Source organism: Catharus ustulatus, chromosome 3, assembly GCF_009819885.2.
Source record: "Catharus ustulatus isolate bCatUst1 chromosome 3, bCatUst1.pri.v2, whole genome shotgun sequence".
NCBI classification, from domain to species: domain Eukaryota; kingdom Metazoa; phylum Chordata; class Aves; order Passeriformes; family Turdidae; genus Catharus; species Catharus ustulatus.
Window position 1 is genome coordinate 72,404,213 of NC_046223.1, and position 16,880 is coordinate 72,421,092.

The 16,880-nt window shown below is 36.2% G+C and overlaps 1 protein-coding gene across 4 annotated transcripts in view; it reads right to left on the reverse strand.

Moving 5' to 3' along the window:
• AFG1L (AFG1 like ATPase) overlaps nt 1-16,880 on the reverse strand; it is a 65,585-nt gene that overhangs the window by 19,515 nt on the left and 29,190 nt on the right. For all 4 annotated transcript variants that reach the window (XM_033055163.1, XM_033055164.1, XM_033055162.1 and 1 more), the window contains exons 8-9: nt 3,639-3,721; nt 155-225 (exon numbers count right to left, since the gene is read on the reverse strand). In XM_033055163.1, coding sequence (XP_032911054.1) covers nt 155-225; nt 3,639-3,721 — 154 coding nt within the window. The remainder of the gene's footprint in view (nt 1-154; nt 226-3,638; nt 3,722-16,880) is intronic.

Genomic DNA, 16,880 nt, shown 5'->3' on the forward strand with positions numbered 1-16,880 from the left:
TTCAACACATAAATTAGACAAAATGCTGATACAATGACTGCCACTTGAGTGTGGCATCAACCCATATACAGCAATGGAACTTATTAATTGGTCAGTGGAGATTGGGCATTGTGTTCCAAATGTATTCTCTTTCAAGAGAAATTAACTTACGTACAATCATTTTGTTTCTGAGCCAGCTCATCAAACAACTTATCCATGACAGCCTCCACATCAGCTTCACTTGTGCTACAGTGAAAAGAATAATAGAATATGAAATTAATAACACTTGAAGCCAACATCAAACAGCTGCCTGAGCCTGCTTAGCTTTTTGCCCATAAAAAAAAGAGAACAGGATGTTATGCTCTAAATACAAACATTGCATTTAGAATACACCTAAAAGTAGAGAATATTAACTCTCAGGTAGATGATTCTGCCTTATTTGCATACACTGAAAGACTTCTGTGTTTTGAGCTGTTTCCAGTAATGAGGCAATACAGGCAGAGCAGATCCATTAACACTATGTGTATACAATGAGAAAAAAGGCTTCTGGCTCTATCTTGCATGCAAAGTAAGAGCAAATAGACAAGGCAAGGCAAGGCAAGGCAGTCAAGCACCTAAAGAAGTATCCTTTGAATTTTCTGAGAGGGGACTTCATGAAATTAAATGCTGATGCAGATTTTTCATTTTTGGGGGCAGGGGGGTGTGCTGTGTCAAGTCAACTGATTGTATTGACCAAACAATTTACAAAATTAAACCGTGAAATTAAAAATACCACTATGATCTCTGCATTAGCACTTTTAGCAGTTTCCCAACCTCTGTTCCTAATGCTACTTGGGAAAAGATAGTGAAATGCAAAATATCTGTTCTGACAGCTGAAGTAAAGTTTACATTAATCTTCTGGGCCAAAAGGATTAAAAAAATTAGTCCAATCAGAGAACTTTTTTTTTTAATTACTGAATGGTTAGAGAGCCAGCCTTTCCATGTTTTACTCTTAAAGATGAATAGATAAATAAGATTTCTAGCTGAGAATAATAAATTAATGTTACGATAGACAACAAACTAAAACTAGGATATGTAATGTTTCACTGAAGTTTGTGTAAACTCTTTGGGTGTGAAGTCTTATTTTATAGATCTTGATGCACTGAAGTCACACTACTACACAGAGTTCTAGATATCCTCTTAACTTGCAAATGAATACCACCAGCTTGTTAAACACTCTCCTGTTCATAAGGCCCTAAGCACTTTAAAAATGTTAACAGCAGAACTGAAGTAAACTAAAGTTTAATGATGACAAACCATGTAGATACAAAGAAATTGGGAAAAAAATTTAAAACACACAAATTTATTGAAGTGCCATTTCAAAGATTTTAAAAATCTTTTATGACTACACAAAATTCTAGAAGTTTCTCTCAACATTGATATTGGTGTGATGCATTCCTCTGACAAAATGATAAATGAAAAAGTACAGACAACACCAGGAGAAAATAAGGCCATTAAAGAAGGCAGAGTGTGTGCATGTATGTATAAATATATATATATATATATATCTGTATATCTGTATCTGTCTCAGAGAGCATGTGCATGCATATCAGTTACAGAAGTTTCAATTGAAAGGCTACCAGAAAAACAGGTGAATATGATGCCAAGGTGAATATTTGTACCTAATTGCCAAGAAAGTTTTTTTCACAATGACACCTGAGACTGAGATCGATGAAGTTGCTTTGATCAGGCATCTTGCAATAATGTTACACTGATACCTCTCAGATGAATATGAAACAGCTTTAAGTAACAGATTAAGTAACTCTTACATATTTTAAATGAAGGCAGGACTACACAACATTTGAAGCATCAGGATTCTTTAAAAAATGTGACAATGATACTATAGCCATTAATAAAAGAACATATACATGTTGAACAAGTCTTTGGGGGACAAGACTGCTAATTAAATTTCAGAAATCTGTAGCAAAATACTGTGCAGTACCTAATTTTAAAACAAGCAAAACAAAAGGAATCCACACATACTAAGCTAGGTCTACAGGGCTGAAAGCTCCAGTCAACCAGTTTGAATAGAAGAATGAGTGAGATTCCCTCAGCAGAAGAAAGGATAAAGAATTAAGTACCTAATTCCATTGGCAGGTATGGGGTTTTAAAATATTTTTCCCCCATTGCTTCCTAATGATTTATGCATCAGATTCTGAAGGCAACCAACATCTTTCCAGTAAGAGAACACAAGACAGAATTATAGCCAATCTCTGCCATTCACTTGATCACAAGTTTTACAGCAGAACAAAATGAAATTATTTTAGCTGGGTACTACTCCTGGAACTTGTTTGTATTGCTTCTCCTCTGAGAGCTGATGTTACAGGCACCATGTTTGGCCTATTAACTGCTAGAAACCACAAACATTCTTCTCCTTTCTTCAGAGTATGGAGAGTGAGAAAAGAATGTGGCAGGTGGTCTCCACAAGTGTCCAACAGAAAGACACAGGGAGCAGCACCACAAGGAGGGACAGCAGCACTCAGAACAGAGAGGGCCATGATGAGCAACACATGGGTGTCAGTGGTGGCTTCAAAAATATTTCTGAGCAGATGTGACAAAGCACACAGAGCAAGTGGAGCCAGGCAAGAATACAGAACAAGAACTTCTTTCCTCTAGCTCACACAGCCACAGTTTAAGGATTACAGAACTTGCATTGGACCTGTTTTCTATATATGAAATTCTGTCACTTCCTTTCAAAAGGAGGAAGAGTTACCAGTTCTACCAAGTTCTAACAACTTCTACCAAGCAATATTCCTCCTTCCAAACAAACAACTACAACACGAACTTCATTAAAAAGTAGCATGGACATACTTGGTTTCAAACACCCATCACAGCGATGAAAATACCCCACCTTTCTTAATAGAAACATGATTTTTAAATCAGTATTTGAAATGTACAAGCCTTATAAATCTAATATTAAGCTACTAGAGTCTGCTTTGCTCAGGTTGTCATTGATTAAATAATATTGCAAGAGAAAATACAAAACAGAAAAATGTTTGTGTTGCAAAGGTTTCAAAGTATTAAAGAGGATGTTCCTATTAGGCAGATGTATGCTGCAACCAGAAACACAACTGTGAATATATTTTAAAATATATTTATTTGCAAATATAAAGTGCTAAAGAAATTTTGTCATCATAAACAAAAACAATCTGTCAAAACAGAAGGGTGTTGGTTTTTTTAATCCACAGCATTGGAAACACCCAAAATTAAATGAATCCTTGTCATTGGATTTCTATAAATACTTAATTACTTAAATACAATAAGGATGTTCTTCTATTATACAGAATTGTGCAATCTCATACAAGAGGATATTCATTACTTTCTAACCATCTGTCACTTCAGTTCTCCAAACACCACACCTCCCCAAAAAATCTAATTAGTTTTTATTCAGTCACACATTATAAATGATGCTAGTGTGGATACCGAAAATGTAGTTTAATGAAGTTAATATCAAGGCATAATGGAAGGCGGTTTTCTGAACAAAATGGACCAGAAGGCAAAGAAAGGAAAAGTCACACCCTGTTAATTCTACTAAACATTTTTCATTTCCCATTGAATAGGAAATTATTGGTTAATAAGAAGGAAAAAGAGAGCAAATACAATATCATAGACAAACTTACAGGTAGTAAAGTTTTCCAGCAGCTGGAAGCACTCGTTTCCTGTAGTCTATTCCAGAATCAAGCTGGATTGTGTTGCAGTATTTCTACAGAGACAAAAAAAAATAGCTCTCCTCAAGCCAAAGCTGTATTTACTGTTGTATGTGATAGACAGAAGACACACTGCTGTGATAAACCATCAGCATGAATATCTGCAAAACTGAAATTCAAGATCTAAAAGCTTAAGTCTCATTTGCAATTATCAAAGCAAAGAAATAAGCTGAAAATCACTTATATATACAAAACAAAAAGGTCTATCATAAGTCCATCAACTAAAAAATCAATATAGATTAGAAGCACATGGGACGAAATGAGAGTGGCTATTACTCATTCTCTCTAGGCACTGTTTTGTTGCAAAAATAATCATTTTCATACTAAAATATATACATTTTGAAATACAAAATTAGAAGCACTAGAAGTTTAACAGAACACAAATTCTAGCAACAAGTGAAACTACTTCTATTTTATAAGCTAAAAATAATTTATCTTTTCCTTCTACTATGAACAGTTCAGAATTTATAATACAATGATCAGATATATGAACCACACCAAGTTTTGCTGCAAAATGGACAAAGGGGGAATAAGCAAAGCCCTATATCTAAAAGTTTTTATTTCATTCTTGCAATGTCTGAATTAACTCAAAAAGGATCTTTTTTGCTCCCCTTTAAACAACCTGTAAGATTCTAAGTGTGAACCAGATGTCCCTGAGTAGTTACAACAATTGCTTCTGTTAGAAATCTTAAATCCAGCTGTACTAAAGGGTGGTTTTTGATTCAAGGCCTGAGGCTGAGAGCAGAATTCTCACTAGTATCAGTAAGATCTAGATTTTATCCCCCCTCAGCAAAGGGAATAGCTCTACTTCTCTGTTATGACTAATTCCAACACCCACAAGTTCTGCACATTACATATAGCAAGAAGCAAAAGAAGCTATAGCAGAAAGAGAGGAAAAGTTTTAGTATTTTAGAAAATATAGCTCTACCAACAATTTAATTAAAGCAATAATTTTTTTTAAATGTAATTCAACACCAGTAAAATTTTTCCATTTCCTAGAATCCATTAAATCACTCTTCTTTTTCACTGTACCATGAACTATTGGCTTATCTTTAATATTCTTGTTAAGGATTTCATATTCTGCATGTTCGAATTTTTCAAGGCCTCCTTGAGGCCATTCAAATGACAAAATTGGAAATGTCAAACTTCATTCATAGCAACTACATTGCAGGGAAAACATTTAGAACTATCATCAGTGACTTAAGGAAAAGTGGCCCTTTTGAACAAATGCATTGCATAAAACACAGATTACAAATATCAGCAGGAATTACTGTGAAGACTCATTTGCACTGATTTTTTGCCCTTGGCTATTAGTGAAGGCTCTCCACCTACTTTAAACCTACAACTTCTCTGCAAAGAGATACAGCTGAAGAAAGAAGATTAAAAAAAATAGTCCTGAAAGCACAGAATCCCAGGAAAATCCATGTATCTTTAATTCCAGTAAGTGAAAAAGCCATGCTAATCAAATCATTATCTTGGACTAAGGCTACTGCAAACACAATAGCATTGGTGCTACAATATTATTATAATCTATTCCCTTTCTTTTCGTGAGAGCTCACAAAGAAAGAGAATAACAGAGCAGAAGAAAAAAGTTCCAGAGGCATGTAATAATATGCACAGGGGAGGGAGGATGTTTAATCTTTTCTTCAGCATCCGTCTGGCAGCCAAGGCCAGAAGGAAGATTACTAAAATTTTACAGCAAAGCTAGTTCAATTAGCTTTTCTTTGCCAGAATCTTTCCACCTAATGTTTTATTTTTCCAAAGTAGTAGATAAACTTAAGTACTATTTTCTCTATGTTAGTAGGGCAAAAACCCCACAGATTACTACCACTATGAGATAACTTAGATTAACTTCAGATACTTGCATATTTTGTAATGCTCTTAATCATTATGGTCTGTTTTCTTCCTGGAAACAAGAGATGAGAATTTTACATGAATTCAGCCTCATCTCTTTGGTCTTCAAGTCGGATTTATAAACTCCACTGCTCCCTCAGGGTGTTGTGTTGCACAGAGGGAAAAGTGAACACAGATCCACATATATGTGAGATTATTCCATGGTTATGGTAGGGCTGAGAGAAAAAAAAGCACACCTGAACACTGTAGGTGGTGTAAATTTGTTCCCTGATATTTGCAGAGGTTCTGGAGGCTCAGCTGTTAATGACAGGCAGGTGCACAGTCTTGTGCACTCAGATACAGATTTGTACTGGGTTGCATTATGCAGGTCACTGCAGCTTGATGAAACAGAAAGGGGTGCTCAGTGCTACATTGTTTTAGTCCACTTGTGTTCCACTTACAAACTTGTCACTCCTTACATGCATGGACAGCTTTTATGACTCGATGATTTAACATTACACTGAAAGAGTTTTGGAGGTAAGAACCATGGAACTGAAAATGTAAACACTACCAATACAGCTAAAGAGAAGATGCCTTTTTTTTCTTTTTTGTCTTCCTTCTCTTTTCTCTGTCTTTGAAGTCATTAGTATTACCACTCTTCAGGAAAAACCACTATCATTAGTGGCTCCAGTTAATAAAGAACTTGTGTGATCAAAAAATTATTTATGGTTTTGAAGCCCTTTTAAGTTACAAACATTGCTCAGCAGAGATATTTCCTTCCCTATAAGTTTTGCTTGTATGTTTGTAATTATATACTATTTTTGATTCTTATATACTAATATACTACAATATTATATTATTTATTTCAAAAACTCCTTTTAGATATGAGACTTTTCAGCCAAAAATGCAATAGTAGGATCCTGTTCAGAGATCTATAAAATACAGTTAATAGAGTCCTAGTGATTTTTTGTTTCCTTAGGAAATGAAAGTCAATTGAACCAAATATACACAAAATGAAAAAACAGAATTCTGATGTACAGCAGCTTTCTATAATACACAGTGTAAGCATAAAAGCAGAGGACAGCAAACAGGAACTGAGAAATACTGAGTACTATTGAAAATATCTGGTGTTTTTACTACTTGGAAGTTCCTAATTGATGTGTTTGGCCTCTCCAGACTGATGGTCAGTTCAGGAAGGTACTCTGGCCATTCAGAGGTCACATTCTAAACACAAATAAAAGAGCCACAGGAATTTCCTAACCCTTCTATACAGGTTCAGGTGTCTATCCATGCTCATTGCTAATTATTTTCACTGAGACACTTCAAAGCTCACCCACACCTACTGTGTTAAGACACTGCATGAATATAAATAAAATGAACAGCTCCTGCCATTAAACTCCAACACCATAATCTGAATCACAATATGCTTTCAGAAAACAGTCCTTTAAGACATGATTCCTGCAGTTAGATTATAAGCTTTGCAGGGTAGGAACAATCTTTCCTTATGTGAATATATAACAAGTACAGATCTGTAGCTGCTGATGGAAAATAACAAACAAAAAAAATCTCCAAAGCACCCAACAGAAGTGGGAAATGTTATTTACACAAACTGAGCTCTGCACAGTAGAGGAGAGAAAAGGTGGGACAGCAGCAGCAGCAAACCAAAGGGCAGTAGTAGGAGGATTACTTGCACTGCCAGACAATAACAACACCATCTCTTGTTCGAGTTAAGAATGCTCCCTTGGAGATAGTTCTAAAGGGAGATGCAGCACATGGTCACCTTTGCATAGTCAGAAAGGTCACAGAGAAGTTATGAGCTGAGTAGATTTCCCAAAGTTTTACCTTTTGGGGTTTCCTGTGTCAACAAGGGTACCCACCATGGCTCTTTGTTTCTAAACACATAAACATTGACTTATCTGTTTCACAGGAAGGCAGAAGGAAAAATATTTATAATTTTTTTTAGGATACATGCTTTAAAGGCTAAAAAGACAAAGTATAATCAGAATGTATAACAAAAGAAAATAATGCACACCAAAACAATGTAAATATCCAAGCGAAACACTTAAAGTACTAGATTTGCAGAAAGGAAAACCAAATACATGGTTGATGGTATGGAAAAACAAATCCTGCTCACTAGTGTTAAGAATGAAACACTGAACATCAGAGAGGGTGCCTATGTGAGAATCACCATGCATCTTATCTGCCCTTCACAGGTATCAGCAACATTATTCTCCTGCATGATGGTACTAAAAAATCAGTATTAGAATTTAAAAATCCTAGAAGATTGGACAGGGGTGAAAAGATAGGCTTCTCTATTTACCCTTCAGCTTCTTACAGAATGGGGAAAACCCCTACTAAGATTATATATGGAAGTTCTACTTTCTCCATCTTTGGACTTCCTCATCCAGCATGGGACTGATTAAACCTTACAGATTTGATTGCATTCTCACACTCACTAATCACCATGGAATCCTAATCAACAGCCAAAGAACTAATTGGAGTGCTCAGGTTGTTAGCACTTAATTGTCAAACCTGTAACTATAACAATTGGTTACCATTTCTTAAGATGGAGTTTTAAATTTTCAAATTTTATTTTGAGCTAAAGTTCTTTTGAAATAAATACTTAACATTGAAGCTACAATCAGTCTAGTGGAACCATCCACAGTTTCCAACAGATTTTCTATTCTATTGAGGTATTTAAAGTCTGATTTACCCTATTCAATTCAAATGCATAAAATTAATTAGTTATACAATTTATTTTGAAGTCATTTATGTATTTATGTATACAAAGAGCAAATACAATTACAGAATTGAAAATGCAATTAGTAAGTTAAAAATACAGTGTAAGCATGCACTCATTCCCACTGAGTGGCACAAAAACCTTTTATTCCAAAAGGAAAAAAAAAAGGTAAAGCCTCATGGCTCAACTCAAGACACAACATTTAAAATAACCACCTTTAGACAGAGTAGACAAAATTAGACTGTCAACAGACCTAGTCTAGAAAGTTATTAAATACAGAATAACAAATACATTTTTTTCGGGAAGCACCTCTTGCTGGATATTCCTTTATTGCTGCAATCAAGAATGTTAGCTATTAAAATGTTTAACTGCTCAAGAAATTAAATCACATGACAGGATAGATTATTATGAAGAAAGAAATTTCAGGAAATTTCAAAATGTAGTCCAAGTTAGCTGGATAACCTGCAAGTTCTCAAGATGTGTGTCACACGTGTCTCCCCTGTGTCACAAAAAGCTCTGCAATGCTATGATGGCTTTGTGGTCCACAATAAACACCACACCATATCATGTGCCCTTGGAGCTCACATACTGTGATCAGCTGGTAACACCTGATAATGCTGGTGAGCAGATACTCTTAACCTTGAAGATCACCACAAGTCAACTCAATTACCATTCCCTGCTCTGAATTTTAATGGTATTAAAACAAAAAACCAAAAAACCCAACACATAAATCATCCTATTAGACCACAAGAATAGACAAACTAATCACCCCACAATCCTAATCAACAGCCAAAGAACTAACTGGAGTGCTCAGATTAGCACTTAGCTGTCAAACCCACCTATCTGAGCACCTCCAAAGAGGGTGTAGAGGAACAGAGATACAAGAGTGCTTCAATTTAGGAGGATCGTCACCTCAATTCCCACACCTGCTGAGTTTCCACAACCTTTCATACCTGGGTCAAACCAGACACTTGGAAAATGCAGTGGCAGCACTGCATCTGCAGTATCAAATGCTCATTTTCCAGCAGAGTATAGTTCTATATTCAAGCAGGCAAAGCTGCACAATTAATACTCTTGGCCTCTGAACAAGCTCATTAGAACACCTACTATTAGTAACCATGCCTATCTAAGAAGTGCATCTTCCAGCCACTGAGGAAAAGGAATCACAATCTTCACAAAGGTCTCATCCTCCTTTTCAAATGCATCCTTTGTTTTGGTCTCCATTAACAATACACAGGATCACTCCTTTCCTCCAGCAAATTAGAAAATAATTAAATTGTTTGTTTGCAATCATTCTTCTCATATATTTACATTCAACCAATGATGTTCTCCCACATCACACAACACACAGACACGTGTTGAAAGTCACCAGCTAACAGAGAAAGAGTTGCTCAGGCTAATAAAGCTCACTAGACTTAAAATTTTTATTTTGCATTATTTGAGTCCATATAGTGTTATATTATCAACTGGAATATTATTTCTTCTTTCTTATAATTTTTCCTTAAGCAATTTCAAGAAAACGTTTCTCCATCCTAAGTACACCCTTACAACTGGAATTTTCCACAACTATGGTAGAACAGGAATCATCCAAAACAAAAATGAAAAAAATATTGCTAATATACAAGTATACCCACAGGTTTTAGTTCAGTGTACTCTCAAAGTCACCAGCATGTGACTGTCACCAGAATGTGGAATTTCAGAATGTGAATCTGGTCCAGCTCATTAGCTGGACAGGTCTGTCCACAGACTGCTGACAGAAGTGTACAAGGGTAAGTGCAGTTTCTCCTCTGATGCAGCTCTACAAGGAGAACAAACAGACTGCTAATCATGAGCATGCATGGTACAGGTGAGGGACCTTCAAAGGGCTGCTCCTTTTATCCTTTTGCCTTACTTAAAAACAAAAAAAAGCACAAACGAAAAAAAAGGAAATTAATCAAGTTTGTAGCACTCCTAACTTTCTGCTCCACTAATCCATGGGATTGAGATGCACTCAGGGAGAGAAGGAAGGAGAAAGGGAATCATCAAGTATTTGGTGGTGGAGAAAAACTTGGTCCAAGCATTGTTGGATGTATATATAGTTTTTGTCTCCTTGTTCAGATGTTGTTGAAACAGTAGACTTTAAAGAAAATGTCAATGAATCCTCATAAGCACTATACATGACCTCTGGGGTAATTAGCAATCATTCAAAAGCAACAAGACTAAAGTGTTCTATTCTTTATTACTGTCAGCTCTTTTCTTGATCAGCATTTTAATAAAGATGGTTCATTGCTACGACAGTTTCATGAATCAGTCATAATTACATTCTGACATGCAGTGAATAGTAAAGCAAAACTAAATATCACTTCATCAACCTTTCTAACCTTTGTGCAAGTATTAACTGTAAATAATTTTTATACAATCTTACAACAGAAAATCTGCATATTTCTTAGCTTTGTACATATTCTACCCTAACTGAATTTCTTGTGACCTATACCTGAAAAAAACCCCCAACATTACAATCAGGAATAATTACTTATCTGGCATGGTATTCAGGTATTGCCTTTCACAGACCAAATTAACTTCAAGCAAAAAAGGCTATTTGCTCTACAAAACAGTGCAATGCTTTACAGGGTTAACTAAGGGGTTTTTTACAGTCTTTTCCCCCATATTCTTCTGTAATAATGAAATATGGGAAAATGTTACAATAGCCTCTGATACTTCATGCTTATCCCAATTGCAAACTCTGTAACAAAACTAAACAAAAAAAACCCCAAAGAACCACATGAACAAATTTTGAGGAAAACTTGTTAAATGTCATCCAAGAATCCTGTACAATATCAGGGAAAGTAATCACTCTCAAATTGACTGGGATAACAAACATTTTGCTTGTCAATTATTCTTCAGTGGACTTAGAGCAAAAAGATCTGAGAAAATAATATTGTCAAATATTACTTTTTCAATCAATCTTTTTCATACGCTTGAGACAAGAACATTTAAACTTTAAACAGAAGAATTCAGCTGAGATAAATTGAGAGGCAAAATTCATTCAGTGGAAGTTGCACAAGTTTACATTACAGCCTTCAAAACTTTAACAACTAAGAAACCCCACTATTCTTGCTACCACAAGGAACATACGATCTATTGTACAACTTTTCATTAACTTATTTTAATGTCTAGCTACAAATCAGCTACCCCCTAAGAAGAAGAAAAATAGACAATTAACTTGTAAAATAATGGTGCATGAATAAAAAGAGGACTCTTAAAATGTACTGTTCTTTGAATAGTATTTCAGATATTCAGACAAAAGTGAAAGAATTCAGGAGGTACATATGTGGCTGTGCCGGCTCGGAGACAAGTAGCCTCTCCTTTTTCCAGTCAGGGCACAGAAGAATGGCAGAGTAAACTTCCATGCACTAAGAACTACACTCAACAGTGCTTCCCATTTCACATCACTTCGGAAAAAACCTTCCTTGCAGAATAAGAATAAATACAAAAGAAAAAAACCCACCTGCAAGCCACAAATCACTGCATAACACCCAGTTTGGCTAAAGGACCAGTAATGACTGTAACTTTCAATCTCCTAATAAGCAAGCTGTGGCGTTCTGTGAAAAACAAACGCCAAGAGTTCACGCTGAATTTATAACATGATGTTTCATAAGCTAAGGGTCAAATTCATCCCAATGCATGTAGTTCACTGGAATTATACCCTGGACAAAGTTATTTGTCTAGATTTCTTTTATGCTCTTGTTTTTCTTTTTAACATTTGATTTGTATTTCTTTCCCTCAGTATTAGCCTTTGCTCCTGCCAGAACTGTTGGCAGGCAGGAAAAAAAAAAAAAGGAAAGAAAAAAAAAGTAGTCATGATTTAACGAAACTGAATTTCCCAGCATAATAATTTTTAAAAAGTGATTAAGATCTAAACAAAGGCTAAAGATGGCTTACGCTTAGCTCTGATGAGGTCCACTACCTCATTACCCACAACTGAAAACTTCTGATGCATTTTGTTTCAAGGGAATCCAAAAGTCCTTGCTGTAAAGCAGGCTGGGGGGTGCAGGGTCCATTCACTCTTTCTGTATCACAAACCATTATGTAAGAAGTATAAAACACTGCCTTTATGCTGCCAAACCACAATGACTCTTCTTACATCAAAGGGGTTTTGCCACTAGGGCTTTTTCCCTCTGAAATTTATTCAAGCCAAGGGCAGGGAGACAACAATTCATACACGCTAATTACACCTAATTATCTATTCCTTTTTTTTCCCCTTTCCACCAGCTTCGGCCAGTGTTATTTGCTATCTGGGTTTCTCACAACCTCCCCTTGCCCTGTCCATCCAACTCAGCAGCAAAGTACTTTGAAGAAAACAGTTGTGGCTTCTTAGAATTTTAACAATATAAGGTTCAACTCAAATTAAATTATTCTATTATTAGTTTTGACACATTTATGTGTTAAATATGAGGCCTCTTGGTTAATTTGGCAAATTCCTCACATCTCTTTACAACTAGAATTGTTGGTAACACCCTCTCTTGTAGGAGCTTCTCCTCAGGCTTTCTTTTCATGATCTAAATGAAATGTTTATTGGATTAAAGTTCTTCTCTGCAGACCTCCACGGTGGCCTGTGACAAAGAGCTTAAAAGCTTTATTAATTGGCTCGGGTTTTTAGGGGGAGGCAGAACCTCATTTCACATTACCTCACAAGCAAACAGAACTGCCACGTGTAATTAGACTAATTTACCCTGATACAGCAGGAATCAGCCATTCCATATCTATGATATGCTTTCATTTACTAATTTTAATCAAGGAGCAAACAAACTAAGCAAGAGCTCAGGAAATCCTGACAATTAGAGGGAGGAAGGCAGGAAGCCTGGCACACAGCTACAGTAGCAACTATTTCATCCTAAGATAAAGTTTCGGCCTGCATCTAAAATAAACTGTCTAGGAGAAAGAGTCTAAGATATAAAAGGTAAACAAACTGAACAGTCCCATCCCTGGAGAAAACAATAAAGCAATAGGTACATTATAAAATATTGTAACAGTTACATTCTCTGAACTACAGAATTCAAATAACTCTTGTGTTTAAATTTAACCACACACACACAGAGGCTTCGAAGGTTGAATGCAGAAAGGATTGGTAGCTTCTAATCTTACACCTTGCTTTCTATATACAACATTTTATTACTTGACAGTCTCACAAATTTATCAAACTAAGATTTCCCAGAAATTATTCTGAGGTTCAAAAATACTTGCTGCACAAAATACTTGCAATCATTCTGTATTTCCTATTTTTATTTTTCTATGTTTAATTAGGTACACTTCACAAAAGATGAGTACTTCTATTACTTGCATAGAGAGAGAACAAGAACAAATGCTCCTTCTACTTAGGAGTTTGCTTGGTTACATACTAAGAAGGGAAACAAAAGGCCCAACATCTTCAGTAATGAAAAAGTCAATTGATAGGCGAAGCCATCACAATATCAAAGGCCTAATCCCTGCAATTCTGACTCAGGTGACAGTTCACAGGGGTCAGAGTGGCTGACACTGACCTCAAAAGCAGGTTTTAACTATTCAACATACTGAAAGCTGCTGGGCTATCACACCATTAGACTGGAACAAACTGACAAATCAATTTCATCAAGGAGATGAACTTTTTTGGGGGAGGGGGGAGGAGAGAGGCAGATCCGCCACTCAACAAATCCCTGTATTTCTCTCACAGGTGGTTGGACAAAAGCTGACTGCACCATCAAAGACATTTTATATCTACCAAATGCCTTTGTACAAAACTAACTCCCACAATTTCCTTAGGGGTAGCTCTAAATGTTTTTTAAAGAAGTACTTTCCACATTCTCATACTAAGGCTATTGAAAACTGAAAATGCTTTTAAATTCCTCAGTTTCTTGCTTTGTAGGAAAGGGTTTACTTTGATTCAAACCACAGCCAGCAACATTCCAAATAAATAATCATTCACTGCTTCAAGAAAGACAGGGCAATACAGCATAAAAATAATGCACTACTTCTATTTGAGAGGAGTGTACAATGCTCACTTATAGTTAAAAGTAATTTTAACCAAACAGTTCTAAAATAAACAATAATTTGGTCCCTAATAGCAGAAGAAAAAAAAAAAAAGGAAGTGAAAAAAAGATGCTGAAAGTAATTTCATGTCCCACCGACAACAGATTTCTGGCTGATTCCTCCCCTTTACTCAAAGCAAAACAGAGGTAGCCAAAGCCAAACATTTTTTTCAAAAATTGGGCCTTTGAAAAGTTAGGCTATGAGGGCCCTAAAAACTTTTTGACTTTCAGTTAAAATTTAGTGTAGTGCAAGTCCATTGCATGAAGAAAACCTGACAAAAAAAAAGAAGTTGCATACTTGGTATTTCAACAGAGCTTGACATTTTGAAGCTTCATGCTACCACTTCCAGGAAACCTTTGGAATTTGCAAGAACTTGCTCACGTCAAGTTACAGACTCTACACAACAAATTGTTTAAGGAGTTTCCCTTTCTGATTTTCCAGAGAATGAAACTGAATTAGTTAGGATTTCAGACAATTAAGAGTTGATGTAAACGTCTTCACTAAATGTCTGCAAAAATTAAAATATTGGCAAAATTACTGCTAAAACAGTAAATTAAAGCACGCTTTTTTTTTTTCCCCTCCAAGAGCCTTACACAATACCTTATGTCAAGTTAAAGATTAATGCAATGTTGATTTGCTGGAGGGCAGGAAGGGTCCGCAGAGGGATCAGGACAGGCTGGGTCCATGGGCCAAGACCAGTTATACGAGGTCCTACAAGGCCAAGTGCCAGGTCCTGCCTGCACTTGGCTCCCAACAACCCCAGGCAGTGCACCAGGCTAGGGACAGAAACGGCTGGAAAGCTCCACAGCAGAAAAGAACCTGGATTAAAATTTCTTCACCAAAGGGTTTGTCAGGCATTGGAACAGACCACCCAAGGAAGTGAGTGAGACACCATCCCCAGAGAAAAGACATGCAGATGTGACAGTTGGGGACATTGTCCTGGTGCCACTGCCAAGTGGTGAACTTGGCAGTGATGGGTTAGCAGTTGGACTCAACAGTCTTCAAGGTCTTTTCCAACCTAAACAACTCCATGATTCCAAGATACACAGCTTTATTTGTAAATCAGCTTTAAAACATTTAGGGACTTTGTATATTTCTTTTAGGTCGAGACTAAAATTTTTTGAGTATTTCTGCTCTCTGCATTTGAACCAAAGTAACTAACTAAAGTGAGCTATTAACGTTTTTCTCAAGAACTATCTTAAAAAAAAAAAAAAATCACATAGAAATTCCACATGCTTTAAAATGCTCAGCAAGAGATCCTGCGAGATTAAAAGCTCCATCAGAAGAGACTGAATTTAAACTATAGAAGTGAAAGATTTTCTTCCTAATACTTCTTATCTCTGTAGAACTTTATCTTTGCAAAATTTCATGGATTGAAGAAGAACTCTTACTGTTGCAGAAACCAAACCCTTTCATAAGGAATACTGTGTCCCAAAGAATCATAGCCACAACAATGAACTGATCAATTCAGAGTTTTCCCCTGTTTATAAAAACTTTCAGTTACAGCATTAAAGAATCACTGAAAAAATACATCTCAAACTATATAATATTTCAAAAGAAGAGAACAATGGGATAAGATCAGAACTGAACAGGGAACACACACAGGGCAGAAAAAAGCTGCCAGTGGTGTTTGGTGTTACTGACCTGCCCAACAACACAGACCTGGGGCTTTTATGTAGCCACCAGTTGTAGGACCTGAAGTTTTCATGTGGCTCTAAAAACTGGAACTTTTCAGTTGCAACTTCACACAACAGTCATTTGCCCCAGTAATCTACCACCTAGAAAGACAATATGGACAAACTTTGGAAGATAACTGTATCTTCCCTAGAGTGCTACTTCACCCTTTCGCTTATTCCAGAGAAACTGGTTTGCAGTTACATCTGTAAGAAATAGGAACTCAAACACAGATACTGAAATTACATAGACTGGAGAAAATAAAAACAAAATTGAGGATGAACATTGATCTAGGGAAGAAACTATTACTTTTGATCATTTGAAGACAAGAAAATATATTTATATAACAGTTACCCAGGCATCTAGAAACTATGTGCTCCACTGATGAGGGATGAAAAAGAGCTTGAAACCTATTTCAAGCGAAGCATCTCTTCACAGATACATACTGCCAATACTTGCCATTCATTCCACATTCCCAAGAACATTCAAAGGAATTTGAAACTACTGTGCTGACCTTGAACTACTTTTAGTGCTCAAGTCTTACTTTAAGATTTATGATCATGGAAGTTAATTACTGAAAAAAACAAACAAAACCAACCCACCTATTCACTCGCACTAAACCCAAACAAAAGCCCTCTGGGAGGCTCTGAGCCCAGAGAAAACTAAGACAGGAGTTAGTGCCAGCTGTCAAAGCCAGTACCAGAGGACAGGTCAGATGAGACTGACATTACCACAGACACACACGGCTTGGAAGTGAGGGAAAGGTTGAGAAGACAGTAATCAAATGTTTGCAAGCAACCAATGCAGTATTTTCTTTCATATTTCAAGAAAATTCTAGCAGAAATAATATTTACATCTCCTAG